Source organism: Epinephelus lanceolatus, chromosome 13, assembly GCF_041903045.1.
Source record: "Epinephelus lanceolatus isolate andai-2023 chromosome 13, ASM4190304v1, whole genome shotgun sequence".
In the NCBI taxonomy this organism is placed as follows: domain Eukaryota; kingdom Metazoa; phylum Chordata; class Actinopteri; order Perciformes; family Serranidae; genus Epinephelus; species Epinephelus lanceolatus.
Window position 1 is genome coordinate 44,622,143 of NC_135746.1, and position 23,475 is coordinate 44,645,617.

At 40.3% G+C, this 23,475-nt stretch overlaps 1 protein-coding gene and 1 long non-coding RNA gene across 2 annotated transcripts; both read right to left on the reverse strand.

The window, feature by feature from the left end:
* Positions 1-6,912: 6,912 nt before the first annotated feature.
* On the reverse strand, positions 6,913-10,377 carry LOC144466573 (uncharacterized). Its single transcript, XR_013493185.1, has 2 exons — positions 10,187-10,377; positions 6,913-8,024 (listed from the first exon to the last, which is right to left on the reverse strand). It is a non-coding gene; the product is annotated as an uncharacterized LOC144466573 (long non-coding RNA).
* Positions 10,378-17,119: 6,742 nt separating this feature from the next.
* On the reverse strand, positions 17,120-22,287 carry LOC144466496 (uncharacterized). The gene is made up of 5 exons (XM_078173554.1): positions 21,932-22,287; positions 19,822-19,955; positions 18,929-19,076; positions 18,500-18,748; positions 17,120-17,285 (listed from the first exon to the last, which is right to left on the reverse strand). Exons 1-5 carry the CDS (start codon positions 22,285-22,287, stop codon positions 17,120-17,122), a joined length of 1,053 nt encoding a protein of 350 aa, XP_078029680.1.
* Positions 22,288-23,475: the final 1,188 nt, after the last annotated feature.

The window sequence follows — 23,475 nt, forward strand, 5'->3', positions numbered from 1 at the left end:
ACAACTAGCTTCTATCTTAAGGCAAAATTACACAGCTTCCTCTTTTTCTTCCCCACAGAACACGACCACCGCTCAGGCACTGAGAGAGCAGGAATTTGAGTCACCTCTAATAGAATCTACACAACTCTCTCGCCCCGTAAAAATAGCTGGTTGTCGGTAAGCCACCCACACAACAATATCCCCTTAAAAGACTTATTTATTTACACTCCCACTATCAGGGTGGTTCTGCGGACCATTGAATAGATGTCTCAACATGAGCGATAGTATTCAGTGTTAGGGATCACATGGAAAACGCTCCCCTGCCCGCAGAACTCTGTAACCTCTTTTTTGTGTTGTAACAATCTACACAAAGGTCTTTCAACCTCAGACAACCCGTGTCTTCAGACTATATTCTCAGCTGTCCAAGGAGCAACCTTATGGGTTCCCCCCCGAGCTTATCCACCTCAGGACACTCGTCTTTTTCTTTTTTAGAGATTAGATGGAAAACCTAATCTCAGGGCTTTTCACCCGACTATGTTTCATATTTAGGAGTCAAATTTATGATTTGCTCCAGGGCCTTACACCCGACTATGTTTCATATTTAGGAGTCAAATTTATGATTTGCTCCAGGGCCTTTCACCCTGTCCTGTCGAGGTGTTGACTATGTTTCGTATTTAGGAGTCAAATTTATGATTTGCTCCAGGGCCTTTCACCCTGCCCCGGGGCATTTCACTTTTGTGTTTTGTTTTAATTTTATTCCTTTACATTTTAGACTAGGAGACTTTAGTACAATGACAACATAAGTTTTAGTGTTTCCAATTGCAGAACTTTGATAAAACAGGCGTCTGCTTACCTTCTTTTTAGGCCGCGGCAAGTGTTGTCACGATACTGCTGTCCTCCGCTGTTGAATGTCTTTTGTCCCGTCACTCCTCCGGCTTCATCACGTCGGGGTCACCAATTGATGGACTAAGAGTCTCATCCTACTCTCCAATGTGCTATGTGTGAGCTCAGTCCTGCGTGTTCTTTAATGAAACAATAGGAGAAGATATTCGGTCTCAGTTAATGTAGTTTATTAAGCAGTAAAGGAATAAAATTACAGAGCTCTGGGTCTCAACTTCACGTCCCTGACGAACAACAAAGGTGTGTCAGTTCACGAAGTCTGACCTCCTGTCCTTTCCCTGACCCAGTATATTTGAGCGTAACAGAGTGTCATTGTGCACGCAAGGCGTTGTCCTCTTCTCATTGGCAGTTCCACTTCCTCCTTCACCACACCACACCCCTGCCTCCTGTTAATCTGACTCCTTCCCGCTGGCGGTGGGGGCGTGGTTCCTGTTTTGAAAGACAAGAGAACAACACATCTCCCTACACGTGCTGTACCTTACTATCTGTATATCACTTTCTATTCTTTTTACCATATATGAAACTAATTATCTAAGCATTGCGGTATGTGCTCCTCAGACTTCATGTCTCTTCCTCTCCTGTACTTCTCCACTTCTGCAAAGCAAACACATTCAGATCAGCTGAAATCATCTCAGTATTCTCATTGTTCACACATCTAAAACTTATATAGTGAAACACAACTTATAGTAAAACACATAACATCATTCTATTCCCAACAGTATCTTTCATTAAATGTGTTTTACTGCAGAATTTGTAACAAGAACAATGATTGCAACTTAAAACTGAAGTAAACCTTTTAACTAGCTGAATAGGCTTCATGCCCAGCTCCACTACTTCCTTAAATTAAAGCAGCTCCTTTATTTCCTGTCTTACATTACATGCCAAATTGATTAATCCAGATGTGCCTTACTGCAGCAGTCACAACCATGATCAGGCACACCTGTATTATCAAATTAAGGTAGCTCCTTTATGAAATAAAGGATCTTTTGTTTTTTTGACTCTCAGAGAGCACTGGCAGAACTCTTCTGTTCAATGGGACAGGCAATCACAAGGTCCCATCCACTTCCAGACCCCTGATAGATGGAGACCTTTTCCAAGTAGCTGGACGTGCCATAGGACATTCTTTTATTCATGGTGGTCCTTGATTCACTGGACTGAGTTCAGTAATGTTGCAGCTAATTGTTGGAAATAACAAGGAGTCTGCTGCACTTGAGCTTTCTGACTGCCCTGATACAGATGTTGTTGATGTGGTGTCTATAGTAACAAACAATGGAAAATATGAGCACTCTCAGAGATAAAAAAAACTGTGGAGGTGCATGGCTCTGTTAACGATATGACAGTCTTTAAAAAGGCCAGCAGCACTCAAGCGTCCATCAAACTTTTTCGTTTAGTTTACTCACAGGCAGTTTACTGGTAGCACAGGCGCGTTTTGACACTAGGTCTTCATCAGTGTGTGAAGGTGGAACAGGAAATGACATGTATAAATACTTGTGCTTGACAAGACACAGGTGAAAATTAATTATCAATTAGCCTGACTGCTCACTTAACTGACAGATGGTCAATATAGAATAAAACAAACAGTGTAAAAATACATAGAAAAAATAGAAACTGTGAACAGGCATAATAGGAGAAAAGGTACCCATCGAGGCACTGAATAGAACGTGCCACATATGAGTAGTTAATTCCCCTATGACAACAATCTTAATAGTCTAGTACTAGACATAAACATTATATTGGACACAACAATGATGTATAGGCCCAGTAAGGATGAGTAAAGTACCAAGACCGCATAGTATTACAAGAAGGCCAGCACAGTAAAAATAGACAAAGTGCTAGAGTGCTTAGTACACTATTGGCAGTGTGAAAAATTCTAACAGGCACAGTAAAAACATAAAGTACCATGTTGCTGCTGCTGAGGTACAGTAAATCTTATATAAAACATCTGCAGCAGAATATACAAAAATGCAAAAAGTACACAGAAGATCAAAGAAAACAACTTAATAAGAGTTCCTCATTCATGCCTCTGGGATGCTCAGTCTGAAGTGTATGTATCCAGAATGCTTCACTTTGTAATAAAACTCTTTCTCTGTTGCCACCGCGTTTTAAATGTTTAATCTCTTCTATACCTTGATATCTGAGGGTACAAACTTCGTGTCCAGCACTGTGAAAATGTCTTGCCACAGAAAACTTCTCATCTTTGTTCCTAATATTGCTTTTATGTTCAGAGATGCGGGTCTTGAGTTCTCTCTTTGTTTTACCATCATAACACAGGCCACACGGGGATTTAAGAAGGTAGACTACAAATTTGGTCTTGCAGGAAATCCTGCTCTTCACTGGATATTTACGACCAGAGTGTGGATGTATAAAAGAATTACCCTTAATCATAGCATTACAATGCACACAATTTCGGCAGGGGACATTCCCATTGGGCAGTGAAGACAGAAAATGTTGTGGGCGAACAAAACCAGTCAGTTTTCACCAGTTTGTCTCTCAAATTAGGGGCTCGTTTTTGGGCAAAAATTGGAGAGTCTTTATACAAATGGCCAACCTATGGGTCCCTCGCTAAGATATACCAATGTTTCTTGACACAATTTTTAATGTCTGCAGAGATATTAGAGAATGTAGTGGCACAGACTAAACGTGAAGCTTTTGGAGAGCGTGTTTTAGAGGACAGCAATGACTTTCTGTCTACTTGTTTTACCTTATCCAGGCACTTGTCAAGAGTCTTTTTATCATAACCTTTAGCTGAAAATCTGTTACAAAGCTCCTCTGCTTGAATATTAAAAGTAGCCTCAGTACTACAGATTCTTTTAACTCTCAATAGTTGACTAAATGGAAGACTTTTTTTTCTTTCTTTTTTTGAGACCAGGTGGATGGTAGCTAGCAAAGTGTAGGAAACTATTAGTGTCAGTCTTTTATCGAAACACACTGGTAGTCAGTTGTTCAGCTTTACACACGTTTACATCAAGGAAAGAAACTGAATTAGAGCTAAACTCAAGCGAGAACCTGATAGTAGGCATCCTAGAGTTCATATAAATTTTAAAGTCTTCGAGTTGAGTAACAGTACCTGAAAATATGAAAAAAATATCATCGATGTAGCGAAACCAACATTTTACAAAGGGCAGAAATGGATTGTTATCATAAATAAAATCTTCCTCAAACTTTCCCATGAATAAGTTTGCGTAATTTGGGCTACAGGAGCTACCCATGCTAACTCCTTGACACTGTAAATAAAAGGTGTCTTCAAACTTAAAATAGTTCCTATTCAGGATAAGTTCAGACATTTCTACCAAAAAGTTTGTAGGAGGAATGGGAGCCACTCTTTGATTGAGAAAATATCTCAGTGCTTCTAGCCCTTCAGTATGTGACACATTTGTGCCACATACTACACATACACATAAACTCGTGACGTCCATTGTGCAAATCAAATCATCTTTGTGGATATTTTGAACCATGTCAAGTTTATTAAGGAAATCCGTTGTGTCTTTTAGAAATGAAGGAAGCTTGAATACAAGATCTTTGATATGTGAATCAAGATAAATAGAAATAGGCTCAGTTAAGGATTCATTGCCTTACACAATGGGACGTCCAGGTACTGGCTCAACAGAACTCTTATGGATTTTAGGGAGAGTGTAGAATCGAGGACGTATAGGATACTTTTGAAAAAGAAACTTAAATTCATCTTGCGAGATGAGCATGTCCTCTAATGATTTTTTGAGAAAGGTATGAATTTCATCTTGAAAACTTATAGTAGGGTCACATGAAAGAGAAACATAGAAAGAACTGTCACTCAACTGTCTCAAAACCTCTTCTCTATAGGCTTTTGTACTTTGAACAACCACCGCACCCCCCTTATCAGCCCTACGAATAATGATATTAGTGTCATTACAGAGTTTGTATATGGCTTGTTGTTCACCTGGGCTTATGTTTGAATGCAGTCTCTTTTCAACTTTAAACAAATCATTCACCTCTTGTTCCATGAGCCTACAGAATGTGGCAACAGCAAGGTTCAAGGCCAGAGGAACGAAAGAACTCTTGGCCTTAAGCTTCGTGCTCACCACCGGATAAGACTGGGCAGGGTCAGGTGGAGAAGAGTCATGTTTGGCGGGATTTGCAAAAAGATTCTGTGAGGAGAATGGAACATTAGTGGACCCTTTGTCAAAAAAAGCTTTGAATTTGATTGATCTTAAAAATTTGAACAGTTTGGGGCGTCGGTGGCTTAGAGCAGGCGCCCCATGTACAAGGCTGTTGCCGCAGCGGCCTGGGTTCGAATCCAGCCTGTGGCCTTTTGCTGCATGTCATCCCCCCTTCTCTCTCTCCCTCTTTCACACTTACCTGTCCTGTCCATTAAAGGCAAAATGCTCAAAAAAATATCTTAAAAAAAATTTAAACAGTTCAACTCTAGTTTTAAATGATTCAGCTTTATAAGAAGGGACAAAAGAAAGACCTTTAGCCAGGGTGGATGTCTCCTCCTCTGACAGGGGTCTGTTGGACAGGTTGATCACCGATGTGACGTTGTCCTGGACTTGGGTGTTGCCTCAGAAATATTGGATAAAGCAAGATACCCCACTCTGCTCACTTCCTGATTCAGTGACGTCAGCGCCACGCCCCCATAGGAGACTTGGGGCAGCTCTGAATGTATTGTCGTCAATGAGGAAAATGAACGTGATCACAATTTATGGTCAATTCTTTCGCCCTATAGTCACTAAAGTAAATATTGGGTTCATTTTCCACAAGCCACACATCTTACCAACATTCTAACACTAAAGCTGCATTTTTCATCTGCACAGATCAAGAGAAAGTGCCTGACACAATGGGATGTCCAGGTACTGGCTCAACAGAACAGAACAGTGTAGAATCGAGGACGTACAGGATACTTTTGAAAAAGAAACTTAAATTCATCGTGCGAGATGAGCATGTCCTCTAATGATTTTTTGAGAAAGGTATGAATTTCATCGTGAATTTCATGCCTGTTCACAGTTTCTATTTTTTCTTTTTACAATGTTTGTTTTATTCTATATTGACCATCTGTCAGTTAAGTGAGCAGTCAGGCTAACTGATAATTAATTTACACCTGTGTCTTGTTAAGCACAAGTATTTATACATGTCATTTCCTGTTCCACCCTCACACACTGATGAAGACCTGGACTGCGTCCGAAAGGCCAAGTAGTATGGATTGTTGTAGACCAAATTAGTATGTAGTATGTCCGAAACCATAGTAGGGAGGAGCAGTATGCTACCACCCCTACTAAACACGCCTACATTGTAGTATGATGGCAGAGCATACTGCAGGGCTACTACTTACCCAAAACGCACCACGGGCTTCTTCTCCGTCTTCTTCTTCATTGTAGACGTTGCACGGCATGTTACCACCCTCATCAGTCTCCTATTTAAATGCAGCGTGGTCCTAGAGCGTAACTCCCGTACAATTATGTCCTACTTTACACCAACTTAGAGTAACTCTTGCTCACTTTCCCCCGCTACTTTCCATGTGTTTTACAGTATAACCAGGCTGCGTCTTAGAGCGTAACTCCCGTACAATTACGTCCTACTTTACACCAACTTAGAGTAACTCTTGCTCACTTTCCCCCGCTACTTTCCATGTGTTTTACAGTATAACTAGGCTGCGTCTTCGAGCGTAACTCCCGTACAATTATGTCCTACTTTGCCCAGACTTACAGTGTAACTCCCCCTGGTCTTTTTTTCCCCACCAATCATTTTAAGTACCAGGTATATTAAATTAAATAGTCTGCTGTACAATATGAGCACAGCCTTTCGCTCTTTGCAATTGTTACAATCTTGTTTTTTCTAAGTGTCAGCAGGCAAATTTCACCCCTATTCCAGAGATGTACTATTCATTATGGTTTGGAAAAATAATATGTTGGGAAATGGGTATACAGTATGGAAATTGGCTAATAACAGGCTGGCTGGTAGTAAACTTACCTCTCTAAAATGCACATCTATGGAAGTCTCGTACTGTCATCCAAGGGCAAAACACAAACTATCCAGTAATAAATCCACAATAATGAGTCATTCAGAGTTATAAAATGTTTTTATTATGTGATTACACAGAAAACACATGACAGGCACTATTCCTCTCATCCATACTCCGTAAGTACAGTAATTTTTATTTATTTCATTTATCCTTTATTTAATCAGGTGAGTCCCATTGAGATTGACATCTCTTTTACAAGGGAGCCCTGGCCAAGAAGGCAGCAAACCAAAATTACAACAATAAAACATCATAAAACATAAACAGTACATAGATAGGTACATGAAGTACATACAGTACACATCAAACTGTAATCAGTGTCTAAGTAGATCTTAATTTCCCTGTAACTAGTGTCTAGGTATAGCCTACCTCTCCTGTAAGTACTGCCAAACTACGGAGAACCGGGCTGTATTATGAAGTTTGCACTGTTATCCCCTCCTTAGTGTGTAAGTACACCCTAGCTCTCCTGGAGGTACATGCTAACTACGGGGAACCGGGCTGTATTATGAAGTTTGCACTGTTATCCCCTCCTTAATGTGTAAGTACACCCTAGCTCTCCTGGAGGTACACACTAACTACGGGGAACCGGGCTGTATTATGAAGTTTGCACTGTTATCCCCTCCTTAGTGTCTAAGTACAGTCTACTACCACTGTAACTAATGTGTAATTAGAGCCAGTGAGTTAGAACACAGTTACTTCAATGTTTCACAAAATAACATCATCTGAAAACAATCCAAAGATGAAATTAAGTGTCCCTGACAACATAAAATAACACATTTCTACTGGTTTTTGTTATTTACGTTCAGTTTTGTTCCTTCTGTTATAAACTGTTCAATTTAGTCTTGATTTATTGTGATCCGTTTGGTTTTTCTAAGTCAAAAATAGTCAGTCAAGTCAGTTTCAGTTGACAAATGTACTTTCTAAGTCAAAAGTCAAGTGGAAAAGATCATTGTGGTACTACTACCATACTGGAGTGTGACACCCAGTGATGGAGATGGAAGAATGTATGAGCTCCTCCGTATAAAAGGTGATCTTGATCCAACTCCTTGGGTCAAGGCAGAGATCGGGGTCATGGGTGGCTAGCCATCTCCCTCGTCAGGTTGAATGTCAAATCCACATGTAATTTTCCACAGAATCCTTAAAAAAACATCACCTGTGCAGAAAGAGAGGTATTACTATGTTGCATCATCAACTTCAATTTCTTTTTGTGGTCATTATCATTATTACATAAATACATCACAGTAACACAAAGTGAGCAAACTTTTAACTGTAAAGTTTTTCTCGGCATGGAATACTTTATCTTGTCTTTACATTTCATATCATGAATCATTAGCCTTTTATACCATAATAAGTGGATTACATTTCCTTTTGAACTACAAAGTTTGTGTTTTTAAACATTCTTAACTGTTTTCCACTTAACTATGGATAACAAAATGTATTTTGAAAATGTAGGCTACATCAGTGCACACACCGTATTACACTTGACTATTCATCGGTCAAATAGCATTCCCAACTATAATAGTGCAAATGTATACAGTACACTAACACAAATACAAACGGCAAGGGGCCACGAGGCAAAACAAGTGCAGCATTTTAGAGTTACAAGTAGGTCACTAACAGTAATTGCAATGCCAAGTAAGTGTAGTGTAGAGGGGAAGCACACACACTATAGCTATGTCCCGATTCGGGGTCTGCGTGCTTGAAGGACGCAGCCTTCGCGGCCGCGTCCTTCAAGGATGCAGGAACGTCCTCCGAACACCGCATCAATGAAATGGGACTGTCTAGCCTTCGGAGGATTTCCTGGTTCTGTGAGCATGTCATGATTTGTGTCGCGTCACAACGCAAGGGGCAAAGGCAGTTAATATTTTGTAGTGGTTTTTTATTATGGTATTTTATTTATTATATTTTCATGGAGGAGGAGTTGCGTCAGCAGCGGCGGAACCGGCTTATCCACCTTATTTTCAAACACGGAAGTAAATAGTGATCAACTTCTGTTGTTTTTGTGCGTGACTTCCGGTCAGCCGCTTTCCCTCATGCTTTCCCTTACCGGAGCTAACGGTGCAAGCTCTTTTTTTTTTTTTCAATTTTCAGTTGTTTATGTTAGTCAATCAGTTAGTTAGGTAGTTAGTTAGTCTGTGTATTTTGTATAACGTTAGATAACTGTGCCCACGTTTCCGTTATAACGGAAATTTATTCCCTCTAAACGCGAATAAATCGCACGTCAATCATAAACTATGAACCAAAAAAGCACAGTCTATCCCGAGTGAGACAAACTGCTTGATCCCCGTCTCCAGTGTACCAGCAGAAAACCTGCAGAACCGAATCAGCGAAAAAACACACCGGGCTACACAGCCTCTCTATCTGAGCAGCTGAAGCTGCGGCTCACACCCTCGACACACAGACACACAGACGGTGCTTCTGCATGCCAGCCAAACGTGTGCGCACCTGTGAGAAATAAATATGTGAGGTGTACGCTGCTTTTCTATCTTTTTTTTCCCTTTTCTTTCTTTCTTTATTTCTTTCTGTCAGCGACATACACTCCTAACACAGGACGGGTTGTTTTAATTGACTGAGTTGATCATTAAGCCATAGTGATGCGCGGATCGGCTCTGATAGCACCTGAATCAGCATGTACGCATCAACCATCCAGCCGTTACAACATGATTGAGCTAGCAAAGCAGTTTTGTGTTGCTATGTGTGGTATTTATTCAGTTTTGGGAAATCACGATGTCTAGAAAGCATCAGTGGCTGCAGCTGACAGGGACAGCTAACGTTAACACTAGCAGCAAAGCTAACATCAGGATCGCCATCCGTTAAAAGCCTCCCGTTGTCGACTACTCCAATTAGCTCAATCATGTTGTAACTAAGACATCCGCTGGAGAAAATATTTTTTTCACGGGCCACTTTGTGAGTTTAGTGAGTTATTACAGACACGGCTAATGGCTTACGGCTAACAGCTAACTGCTAACGGTTAGCCCAGCTAATCTACGATAACCATGTTATTAATTACACACAGAGAAAATACTAATGTTTGTTCAGTCATTGTGTTTATAGACTTTACAAACATCAGATTAGTCTAAACGGTGATATAGTGACGTGAAAAATGTGATATATACATATATATATATATATATATATATATAGCTAAACTCAGCAAGGTAAACAACAAGGCGATTCCCATTTACACAGTGGTAAGAGTGCTGGACTGGAAGTGTAGCACAAAAAACGGAAGCTGGCTGCGTTCTGTTTTGGCTCCGTGTTTCCGTTTTCCTGCAGCACAAGCTAACATCGCTAGCTGCGTTAGCATCAACTCACCAAGACGTTGATAAACGCATTAACACTCCCACAGCACAGGTCCTCGGTCCCTCCCTCACGTCTCCTGCGAGGATCTCGGAGTGTTATCGTTGTGTTTACAGCAACACTTCTCACCGTAGACATTGTGTAGTTTCACTTGATTCCCTCCGCCGTCTGATTCCTGTGCCTGCGCAGTACAAGCTTGTCCCCTCGGCCTCGCTGAGAGGTGGTACTTCCTGTCTTAACCAATGGGAAATGTGCACCTCCCTGTTTGACCAATGACTGCAGGTCTAAGCAGAGTGGCTGTGATTGACACCTTGTTTGATCAATGAGACTATGCCAGAGCGATCTAGTAATTTACAGTTAACAAAGTAAAACCTAACAAACAAACAAACAAACAAACAAACATTAAAGCAACTTCAAGACAACTGAGGAATCATACGGGAATATTGTAAGAAAATAAACCCGGTACTTTCTCTGTTGACAATGTCAAGCAAACTATGTCCCTCTGATGTTACAGCAAGGGACCTGTGATTAGATGTTCTGTTCAATTCTCTTTTGTGTCACAAACTAATACCATACAACATGTCATCAGACAATTTTTGCATAAAATAAGAAAAAAAGAATTGATGAGATGTCAATCTCAGTGGGACTCACCAGGTTAAAATTAATAAAAGTTACTGTACTTACGGAGTATGGATGAGAGGAATAGTGCCTGTCATGTGTTTTCTGTGTAATCACATAATAAAAACATTTTATAACTTTGAATGACTCATTATTGTGGATTTATTACTGGATAGTTTGTGTTTTGCCCTTGGATGACAGTACGAGACTTCCATAGATGTGCATTTTAGAGAGGTAAGTTTGCTACCAGCCAGCCTGTTATTAGCCAATTTCCATACTGTATACCCATTTCCCAACATATTATTTTTCCAAACCATAATGAATAGTACATCTCTGGAATAGGGGTGAAATTTGCCTGCTGACACTTAGAAAAAACAAGATTGTAACAATTGCAAAGAGCGAAAGGCTGTGCTCATATTGTACAGCAGACTATTTAATTTAATATACCTGGTACTTAAAATGATTGGTGGGGAAAAAAAGACCAGGAGGAGTTACACTGTAAGTCCGGGCAAAGTAGGACATAATTGTACGGGAGTTACGCTCGAAGACGCAGCCTAGTTATACTGTAAAACACATGGAAAGTAGCGGGGGAAAGTGAGCAAGAGTTACTCTAAGTTGGTGTAAAGTAGGACGTAATTGTACGGGAGTTACGTTCTAACACGCAGCCTGGTTATACTGTAAAACACATGGAAAGTAGCGGGGGAAAGTGAGCGAGAGTTACTCTAAGTTGGTGTAAAGTAGGACATAATTGTACGGGAGTTACGCTCTAAGACGCAGCCTGGTTATACTGTAAAACACATGGAACGTAGCGGGGGAAAGTGAGCAAGAGTTACTCTAAGTTGGTGTAAAGTAGGACATAATTGTACGGAGTTATGCTCTAACACACAGCCTGGTTATACTGTAAAACACATGGAAAGTAGCGGGGGAAAGTGAGCAAGAGTTACTCTAAGTTGGTGTAAAGTAGGACGTAATTGTACGGGAGTTACGCTGTAAGAAGCAGCCTAGTTATACTGTAAAACATGGGGGAAATGAGGGGGGGGATGGGGGGGGGGTGGTGAGCGAGAGTTACGCAGTACTTCTGTTAAATTAGGTGCAAAGTGAGCGGTAGGTACGCTCTAAGTGAGCGGTAGGTACGCTCTAAGTCGCGGGCTGTATTATGTAGTGTTACCAAAGGATCTTCAAAGTGCAAAGTTTAAGTTTTTGAGTGTGGCATGTCATGTCATTCCTTACTGTGGCAGTGAATTAATTATTATGTGCAAAAGCTCGCAGACGCCTTGCATTTTGCATGTTGAGAAGCATGAGAGAGCTTGCAGACATGTTGCCGGTGGGTCAAGAGTGGCCAGCTTTCATTTTGGTGCAATACCTCAGCCAAGCCAGCACATGGGGTGCTTTCATAGGCAATCCATCTGCTGGCAGAGCTGAGGTACTGCACATGTGCAGTACCTCTGCTCTGCCTGCGGATGGAGTGTTTTCCCACCAGTCTTTTAGTATGTCTGAATGGACCCAACTTGTTTAGTAGGTAGGAGTAGTATCTAGTGGTAGTACGTAGTAGTAGTATGCAGTATGCCAGTGGGCCTTTCGGATGCAGTCCTAGTGTTGAAATGCATCTGCGCTACCAGTAAACTGCCTGTGAGTAAAATAAACGAAAAAGTTTGATGGACACTTGAGTGCTGCTGGCCTTTTTAAAGACTGTCATATCGTTAACAGAGCCGTGTACCTCCACAGTTTTTTATCTCTGAGAGTGCTCGTATTTTCCATTGTTTGTTACTGCTACTGAACACAGCACCTCACTCACAAGGCACAGCATGATGGCATCATATCAGGACATTGACATGCTAACGCAAGCAAAGAGCATGGATACCAAGAGGCGAAGCTCAATAGAACGCCCCATAGCAACAGACTTGCCCATGGTTTCGTCCTGCCACCGCCATTTTGGACTGTTAGCAGACCCGCTTGCATACAAAAACACACAGACAAACTAAAGTATATCGCTATTAATTATGCTTACAATGCTACTCACCTCGTGATAGCTTGGTCACAGCTGCTTTTTCACGTTTTTGTAAAGCAAAATATAGACTTTAAAAAAAACAAAATGAAGAAAAACGGCCTAGATGGCATATTTACATATTACATCCACTTATGAGAAGATTAACTTAATTACTCCTTCAAAATCACCCCATAAGCCAATCTACCAAAAAATAAAAAAATAAAAAAAATCAATATTTTAACTGCAAACACATTAATGGCGACATAACATAGTCAGGAATAAAGATTTATTTACAGTTTGTACAGTAAGGGGACAGTAATAATAATAATATAGGCTATTTTAATATGATATATTTTAATGCTAAAGCAGATATAAATGATAGATGAAATGATCTGATATAAATGGTCCAAGAGGCCATATATATACATATATATATATATATATATATATATATATATATATATATATATACATATATATAGTGTTAGCTTCCCTCCAGAACTGGCATATTAAATTGATATTAAAACGCTTTAAAACTTACACCTCAGGAGTTCTTACCTGTCGGGATCTTTCGGGAAACAGTGGAAGGCCAGGTGCGGGGTGTTCCACTGATAGTAGTTGCAGTTACGTAATTGCACTACACTGTTTTCTTTTACTTTTTTTCTCCTCTCTCCTTGACATCTTGCATGTTGTCTGGGCGCAACAGTCCAAGCTCAACAGTCCAAAATGGCGGCAGCGCTACCGCAGCGCCCCTAGTGGCTGTTGGCAAAAATTCAACGGAGCTTTGCCTCTTGGTATCCATGCTCTTTGACGCAAGTACGAGCTACTATGCTTGCTTTCTCTGACACAGACTCTGAGAGCATCTTGAGTCTGTTCCCTGAAGACACGCTCTCCACTTCCAGCTTCAACCTGGACTCTGCAGCGTCATTCGCCCAGCGCTATGAGAACTTCTTAAAGAATGAAGTGCGCACATGTTTGCATGGCTCTACGCTAGCTCATTACTGGCGCAACTGGAGGATACTGAGAGGCCTAATCAACAAAGAACCAGCGCTTGGCCGAGGTGACAATGAGTCTTGTATGAAATGCTGTGAAATCCTTAACAAGTGCTCCTTCGATCTCATGCTGCTTATAATCAAACGTGCTGATGACAAACTCTCTAAGATTAAAGCTGATTTGGCTATCCTACGTGAAGAAATGAACATCAAGCTTGAGCAGCCTCAGCTACAAGAGGTAGCCTACTGAATAAATGCACTGAATTGAGAGACTCCTATGAAAAGCAGCTGACAGAGAATAAGATGGAGAAATACCGCAGAGACACCATGGATTATAAGAATGGTCGTGTTTATCCGTGGATGTCCTCTGATGGATACACACCACGGTTTGGACGCCAGCGCAGGAGACAGACCAGGCCCCACACAGATATTCCTCCTTCCGGGGGCTCCAGCAGCGACACGACATCCAACAGTGGCCAAAGGCGTTTTTTAGAGCAACCATCCGTGGGGTACAACACAAGGATCAAGGCTCGAGGCAGCGGACCAGGAGGGGCGGGAGATGACACCGTTCGCACCAGAGGCAACCAGAGATATTGGATAAAGGAGATACCCCACCGTAGGCTTATCCAATGTTAAGAATACAGTTACTCTTCCTGTCTCCTAAGTGGGCGTGGTTAGCTCTCCCTCCAATCAGAGCCTGTTCTCCCTAAACTAACTAACTGTAAGCTAACTGTGATTTTGCACCTGATTTTACCGCCTGTTTATCAAGATCACAAGATCTCGCGAGAACTTGTTTTCTGAGACGGACAAAGTTAACTTTATCTTGATCTGTGCGGATGAAAAATGCAGCTTCAGTGTCAGAATGTTGGTAAGATGTGTGGCTTGTGGAAAATGAACCCAACATTTACTTTAGTGACTATAGGGCGAAAGAATTGACCATAAGTTGTGATCATGTTCATTTTCCTCATTGACGACAATACATTCAGAGCTGCCGCAAGTCTCCTACGGGGGCGTGGCGCTGACGTCACTGAATCAGGAAGTGAGCTCAGTGGGGTATCTTGCTTTATCCAATATCTCTGAGGCAACACACCCAAGTCCAGGACAGCGTCACATCGGTGATCAACCTGTCCTACAGACCCCTTGTCTGAGGATGAGATATCCACCCTGGCTAAAGGTCTTTCTTTTGTCCCTTCTCATAAAGCTGAATCATTTAAAACTAGACTAAATGTTTAAATTTTTAAGATCACTCAAACTGAAAGCTTTTTTTGACAAAGGGCCCACCAGGGGCGAAAATCCCATTTCATAGTTGGGGGGGACAATAAACAGTAAAATTTGTAAAAGTTGTAGCCTGTCTTTTATACAGCATCTTTTACCGCAGTTTGACGCTTTAATCTTCTCTCTATCTCTCCAACAGGCAGAATGAATGTCTATACTTATAAGAAATGGCATAACAACTAAACATTTCCTGCAATTAAACTGGTAAACTGGTTTATAAACAGTGTGCTGTGAGATCTACCGCTGCGCACCTCACAACCGTGCTTAATAGTCGCGCGTAATGACTGCTCCTCAGTTAAACTGCACGTCTTTCATGTTTGTCTCACTGACAGGTGGAGAGCCTACAGACAGATACCCATAGCTACGAGCCGCTGCGCCACAACCGTGCGTAATAGTCGCGCGTAATGACCGCTCCTCGGTTAAACTGCACGTCTTTCATGTTTGTCTCACTGACAGGTGGAGAGCCTACAGACAGGTACCCATTAGCTACGAGCCGCTCTGCCACTGACTGCTTTTGTCCTGTCCTCTCCCTCTTCTTTCTCTCCTGTCCTCTCTATCACTAAACTCTGAGCTTAATCATTATCTTTTAGCTTAGCAGCACTCGTAATTGAGTAGGATTTTGAACAATGCAGGAGAAATGATGCAGACAGTTTATATTATCAGCCTGGGCCTGGGGCTTGTTGTAACAGTAAATGGGATGTGTTGTAACTTGTGTAAGTTAAACTGTGTCTGTGTGAGTGTACATCTTACCCTGTGATGCGCGATGTGGGCAGCGGGTCCAGCCACACGCTGCTACTGCTGCCAAGCAGCCTCGCCCGTTGGAAAGAGTGTGAGATATACGACTACTAGGAATAGGAGGGGGGGACTAAATCTTTTAAGATTTAAATAGCACATTATTGCACGATTATAATGAGCACCGCTTACATTGTGCTTTTAATAAATACTACTGCATTGTTCAAAAATTATTAATTGTGTCTCAAATTATTCTAGGGGGGACAGCTTTATTGAAGGGGGAGTCATGTCCCCCCTGTCCCCCAAGGGATTTCCACCCCTGGGGCCCACTAATGTTCCATTCTCCTCACAGACTCTTTTTGCAAATCCCGCCAAACATGACTCTTCTCCACCTGACCCTGCCCAGTCTTATCCGGTGGTGAGCACGAAGCTTAAGGCCAAGAGTACTTTCGTTCCCCCGGCCTTGAACCCTGCTGTTGCCACATTCTGTAGGCTCATGGAACAAGAGGTGAATGATTTGTTTAAAGTTGAAAAGAGACTGCATTCAAACATAAGCCCAAGTGAGCAACAAGCCATATACAAACTCTGTAATGACACTGATATCATTATTCGTAGGGCTTATAAGGGGGGTGCAGTGGTTGTTCAAAGTACAGAAGCCTATAGAGAAGAGGTTTCTCTTTCATGTGACCCTACTATAAGACTTCAAGATGAAATTCATACCTTTCTCAAAAAATCATTAGAGGACATGCTCATCTCGCAAGATGAATTTAAGTTTCTTTTTCAAAAGTATCCTATACGTCCTCGATTCTACACTCTTCCTAAAATCCATAAGAGTTCTGTTGAGCCAGAACCTGGACGTCCCATTGTGTAAGGCAATGAATCCTTAACTGAGCCTATTTCTATTTATCTTGATTCACATATCAAAGATCTTGTATTCAAGCTTCCTTCATTTCTAAAAGACACAACGGATTTCCTTAATAAACTTGACATGGTTCAAAATATCCACAAAGATGATTTGATTTGCACAATGGACGTCACGAGTTTATGTGTATGTGTAGTATGTGGCACAAATGTGTCACATACTGAAGGGCTAGAAGCACTGAGATATTTTCTCAATCAAAGAGTGGCTCCCATTCCTCCTACAAACTTTTTGGTAGAAATGTCTGAACTTATCCTGAATAGGAACTATTTTAAGTTTGAAGACACCTTTTATTTACAGTGTCAAGGAGTTAGCATGGGTAGCTCCTGTAGCCCAAATTACGCAAACTTATTCATGGGAAAGTTTGAGGAAGATTTTATTTATGATAACAATCCATTTCTGCCCTTTGTAAAATGTTGGTTTTGCTACATCGAAACGCCCCACTGTAGTTGAGGCAGAAAAGCCCAGTGGAGTGCAAAAAGATGACTCTCATCATCAGGATTCAACATCCCTTCTCTCTCCAGGTTTCGAAAGAGAACATGGAATGGGTCCAGGACTTGGATGTACACATCTCTCCATAGGCGTTCTATGCTGGAAGGGCAAGTGACATGATAAACAAAAAAATTACAAACAAAATGAAAAAATGTTTTTGCTTTGAATTATAATTGACAAAATTATAATTTAAATTATTTAAAATTAGAATTGAAGACAAAAAAACGATGTTCAAAAAAATGATTGGTGTGCATAAAAGCGGTAACTTTAGATAGTCCTGAATAACAAGCTAATATCCAGCCAGGATTTAGATTGTGACAGACAGTAAAGCTCTGCTGATGAATGAGCTATGGACTGAATAAATGAGGAAACTGAACAGCGTGTCTGACCCTACGCTAGGGCTGGGCGATTATGGCAAAAATCAAAATCACGATTAATTTAACTTTTAACCTCGATTACGATTAATGAATGATTATCTCCACCCTTGATGAACAATTATGTTTTTTCACAGTTTCTTTTGTTTTGTATTTTACACTGCCCTCACACCTGGATATTTTGTGATATTTTCACACATGAGTATCTTTAGGGAGTGAAAATAATTATGTTTTAAGGTGTGATGCTGTGGTTAATGTCTAGTTTAGGCACAAAACCCACTTGATTAGAATTATGAAAAAGATCATGGTTTGGGTTAAAATGATCACTGGAGACAAGTTTTCAAATTCCTTAAAGATATGCAACCTTTACTGTCATGGCAACAGCGAACACCAGGATTAATTGACATGAGCAAGATTAAGTCGATTAGAGTTTCTAAATGTCGGTTTCGATTATTTTTCGATTAATTGCCCAGCCCTACCCTACAGTTTTATATATGAGGCCCTGGTCTTGGTAGAGTACTTGCCTAAAAAACTAAGTATGAAAATGTGTGATGTCAGAGATAAGCAAACTACACACTATAACGTTTGACGTATTAAGCTTTATGTCAGTGGTCAGAGGAGAGAAGATCATAACATCCAACAATTATGTGAATAGAAAAGAAGAAATAAAAAAAATAAGAAAAAAAAGTTTGAAAGTAGTTCTCTGGTCCCTAAATGTTGTCGTAACCCTTACACACTGTTCGGGTCTATTTTGACCCATTTTTCAGAGCCCTACAGTGCAAGTATTTCACTCACATTTGAGTGAAATATTCCAACTCTTTCATGAAATATTTAAACCCTAACATAAAAACCCTTTATAGGTTACCCTATAACCGTTGTTAGTGCCATTATGTTCTCCTGCAATGGTTTTCTCATAATACTGTGCTACTGAAAACTTACCGCTGGTTATGGACACTCCTTCCAGTAATGTGAGAGTTCCGGTTCTCTCCTCTGTGTTTCACCATGAACTGGGCAACCTCAATGTTCTCACCATCCTTGTCAGAGCGCACACATGATGACAAACCAAATTTGTTGATGTCATCAATGAAGCTCTCCAACACGGTAGATGCCCGATTGTTTGTTGCAGCAGACAGATACACAATTAAATGGCTGAAGCCATCTATTCCACCGTGAACAACAAATGGCCAGCTATTGGTAAAAAAAAAGGAGAAGAAGAAAAAACATTCTTCTAAAATATATAAGGCATCAGATAGCAATTTGAAAAAGGTTCATACACAGCTTATTTGACACGAAGAAAGGTAGGGTACAATGAAGAAAAGTTGTGGAGCGAGTGAACAAATTCAATATAACATATGTTCAAGTATGTACCGTATTAATTTGTGGTTTCCATCTATGTGGCACATTGCATTTGGTGCAGGAACAGAGTATTGCCTCCATCTTAGTGTCCGATTGGCCATGGCCCGCACTTCATTCCCAATTGGGTCCACTCTTTTTAAGGAGTCATGTACTCTTGTAACTACAACAACAATAGCAAACGTTCAGTTTCAAAGACAAATTACATGTAATATTAACAGCACTTCAAAAATCAAATGTTAACACAGGTAATGCTAATTAAGGTAAGATTTCATTTATGCCCATTTCATTTAAATAATTCTACTTTTATTTTATTTTCTTATTTTAATTATATCATGTCATCATCTTTTTATCACCCTTGTTAAATAAAGCACTTTTAACTACATTTTTGTTAGAAAAGTGCTATACAAATAAAGTTTATTATATTATTATTACTTAGGTCAAACTGAGAGAACGTGCATTGATTGAGCTTACAGAGAACTTAATGCATTCATATGGGGATAAACTTTATATTAAAGGTAGGGTCTGGAGGATTTTCCAGTGGCTGTTTGTAAACACACATTCAAATTTGGCCCCTCCTATCAGGCTCAATTCTCCCAGGTGTACGGAGCCCGGAGGTATGGAAGAAGGCTTCACAGAAGAGGCTCAGGCAAGGCTCGCGCTGGTGCATGCTCGGACACGCTCGGGCACGGCACCTGCACTCTCTCATTGGCTGGGGAAATCTCCGCCCAGAAGCGGTCCGAGCTCACAAAAACATCAAAATACAGTTAAAGGGCAGGAGCTCTGTAAACAGAGTCACCACCACACATGAGAAGAAGCCCATAGGTGATGATTAAGCAGGATTTCATTTGTATATGTCTATATTTTGTTTTGTTTGAAAATCCTCCAGATCCTACCTTTAAACTTACTTTGCACTAGCAGTACCCTGGCATGAAGGAATGACTTCATCATCCTGTATCCTGTGTTAGGGTGACTTTGGTGGATTTCTGCAATGATGACATCCAGCTCTTCATCACTCAGTGCAGAATACATGTCTGACATTCTAAACAAACAAAAAACCATTTCTGAAATGTATCTTGGCAAGAGCAAGAAAGATGGTTTGTTAATTTTTTTAACTGACCATTTTCACAGCAGTCATTTTGATGTGAATTTTTTTAGCTTATTGTGTGTGCACGGGTGTTTGCCACTATCATCACATTATGCTGTCAAGTCAAGGATACATAGGGAAAATGAGTTTCCAAGGGGGATAATACATGGAGAACTAAATAAATCATGTCCACGTTTTGTTAATGGCAAATTAACAATAACTTTTGCTAAAATGTTATGTATTCATTATTCTTAGATCACAACTCTCTTGAATACTTGATTCAGAGTATTCAAGAATGAAACCATTCCCCTGTCGGGAGTTATTTCAATAATCATGGCTCACTATTCACCTTATTTTTCATGGAAACACGGAAGCAAAACAGAACGCAGCCAGCTTCCGTTTTTTAGTGCGATGCTTCCGGTCCAGCACTCTTGACCACTGTGTAAATGGGAATCGCCTTGTTGTTTACCTTGTTGAGTTTAGCTATATATATATATATATATATATATATATATACAATTCTCACGTCACTATATCACCGTTTAGACTAATCTGATGTTTGTAAAGTCTATAAACACAATGGTTATCGTAGATTAGCTGGGCTTACCGTTAGCTGTTAGGTGTTAGCCATTAGCGGTGTCTGCAATTACTAAATAACTCAATAAACGGTCCGTGAAAAAAATATTTTTTTTCCAGCGGATGTCTTAGTTACAACATGATTGAGTTAACTGGAGTAGTTGTATCGTATCGTATCCAACATCATTCTCGACATTGTGATTTCCCAAAACTGAATAAATACCACACATAGCAACACAAAACTGCTTTGCTAGCTCAATCATGTTATAATGGCTGGATGGTTGATGCGTACATGCTGATTCGGGTGCTATCTGAGCCAATCCGCGCACTATGGCTTAATAATCAACTAAGTCAATAAAAACAACCCGCCCTGTGTTATGAGTGTATGTCGCTGACAGAAATAAAGAAAGAAAAAAAGAAAGAAAATGAAAAAAAAAGATAGAAAAGCAGCGTACACCTCACATATTTATTTCTCACAGTTGAGCACACGTTTGGCTGGCATGCAGAAGCACAGTTTGTGTGTCTGTGTGCCGAGGGTGCGAGCCGCAGCTTCAGCTGCTCAGGTAGAGAGGCTGTGTAGCCCGGTGTGTTTTTTCACTGATTCGGTTCTGCAGGTTCTCTGCTGGTACACTGGAGACGGGGATCAAGCAGTTTGTCTCACTCGGGATAGACTGTGCTTTTTTGGTTCATAGTTTTTGATTGACGTGCGATTTATTCGCGTTTAGAGGATATTATTTTTACTGGCAATTACCAGATAACGGAAACGTGGGCACAGTTATCTATATAAAATACACAGACTAACTAACTAACTAACTGATTGACTAACATAAACAATTGAAAATCGAAAAAAATTAGCTTGCACCGTTAGCTCCGGTAAGGGAAAGCATGAGGGAAAGCGGCTGACCGGAAGTCACGCACAAAAACACGGAAGTTGATCACTATTTACTTCCATGTTTTAAAATAAGGTGGATACAGTATAGTGAGCCATGATTATAGTATAGACACTATAGATATATAGTGATCTACGTTAGTTATAAAAATTATTTTTAGTGGCAGTATTGTGTTTTCTTATGACAAGCAGTATAATAACATTTTTGGCAGTTTTCTGTGTGTTTTGGCGAGTTTTGAACACTTTTTGGTCTGGAAATCATCAGCTGTACCTGGTAGTGACATGGCTGCTGTGAATATGGATATTAGCCAAACTGATAAATCCAGGTGTGCCTTACACTACAGCAGTCACATCAACAATGATCAGTCTTTAACTCTGGCACAAAGCATCAAATGGCAACAAATATGTTTAGTAGTTAACACAGTCCTTTTACAAATAATAGTAATAAGGAGCCTGTTACCGTTACCTCAATCCGTTGCTTTGCATCCTCCGACAGATGGTCTGGTAGCCTACACCGAACAGCTCCGCTATTTCCTTCACTTTTAAACCATTTAATAAATAGTTCTCTATGGCCTCGAAAGGGATGTTGATGGCTGGTCGTCCTCGTCCCCTTTGAGGCTCCACAGCATCCAGTCGTTCCAGGACTGAAGAGAGGTTAGCTAAGGCAACCTCATTAACTTCTGAATCTGTGACGGCAGAGTATGCAGCCAAGCTCTCTATGACCTGCTCAACTTGGTCACGGGCATCAGACTCAGATATAATATTAGCATCCACCTGGGCAGCTAATTCTACAAGTGCCTGCACAATCTCAGGGAGCGCCATGATCAGCACACGGTCAGCACAAAGCCGAAGAAGAGCGGCTACTGACGTCACTCTCCTGCGCCGCTCAGATTGCTAAATCATTTTCGAATTATGGGCACTATTTTGCGGGGCAGACCATGAAAACGAAATAGCAATGTCCTCTTTGTTTTCTTTTTGATTATGGCATAAAATGTGCAGTCTTGAAGAAGAAAATGCAAATGCAAATAGGTTGATTGATTATTACTTTTATTTATGAGTCAAATAATGCAGCCACATTCTTAAAATGAAAAAGCATTTCTGCAAATGTATTTTAATTTTCAAATTTTACATTTCAGATTGAATTTTGGTATCTATTTGCTGGGGCATCTTTTGAAAATTAAATCTCAAATGTCTTTATCTTTTTCATTTTAATTAAGTGAAAGAATGAGCAGTCTTGAAGAAGAAAATGCAAATGCAAATAGGTTGATTGATTATTAATTTTATTTATGAGTCAAATAATGCAGCCACATTCTTAAAATGAAAAAGCATTTCTGCAAATGCATTTTAATTTTCAAATTTTACATTTCAGATTGAATTTTGGTATCTATTTGCTGGGGCATCTTTTGAAAATTAAATCTCAAATGTCTTTATCTTTTTCATTTTAATTAAGTGAAAGAATGAGCAGTCTTGAAGAAGAAAATTAAAATGCAAATAGGATGATTGATGATTAATTTTATTTATGAGTCAAATAATGCAGCCACATTCTTAAAATGAAAAAGCATTTCTGCAAATGCATTTTAATTTAAATACTGGTCATGATTCGCTTCCATACCCTGTGTCTTCTTTCATCGTTTCGATGTCTCCTTCTTGCAACAATAACCACAGCCATGTGTGCGCAATTACGCATACAAACCGTTTGCACCTCCCTTTGACACATGTTAAATACAGATGCAGTTTCTATTTGCAAAATTGCTATCAGGTTTGATAAATCACTTTGCGTGTGCTAAATTAATATATTTACATTTGCTCCTCCCAGCACACGCACACTTGCAGCAAACATACTAACTGGATGCAGACGCGCTATTTTGCACCTTTGAAAGACGCAGCGCTTAGTGCGCACTGTTAGTAAATCAGTTTGTACATTTTTTTTGTGTGTGCAATGACTTTGCACATGTTTTTATTCACGCAAACCTTTAGTAGATCCGGCCCTTGGTGTTCAGAACTGAAACA

Bases quoted from the DNA above. Each gene is read 5' to 3' on its own strand.
- LOC144466496 (XM_078173554.1), bottom strand. From the start codon at position 22,287: ATGGCGCTCCCTGAGATTGTGCAGGCACTTGTAGAATTAGCTGCCCAG. The intron at 19,956-21,931 runs GTAACGGTAACA...TTGTTTGTTTAG, and splicing joins ATGCAAAGCAACGGATTGAG to AATGTCAGACATGTATTCTG. The intron at 18,749-18,928 runs GTACATACTTGA...TTTTACCAATAG, and splicing joins GGAAACCACAAATTAATACG to CTGGCCATTTGTTGTTCACG.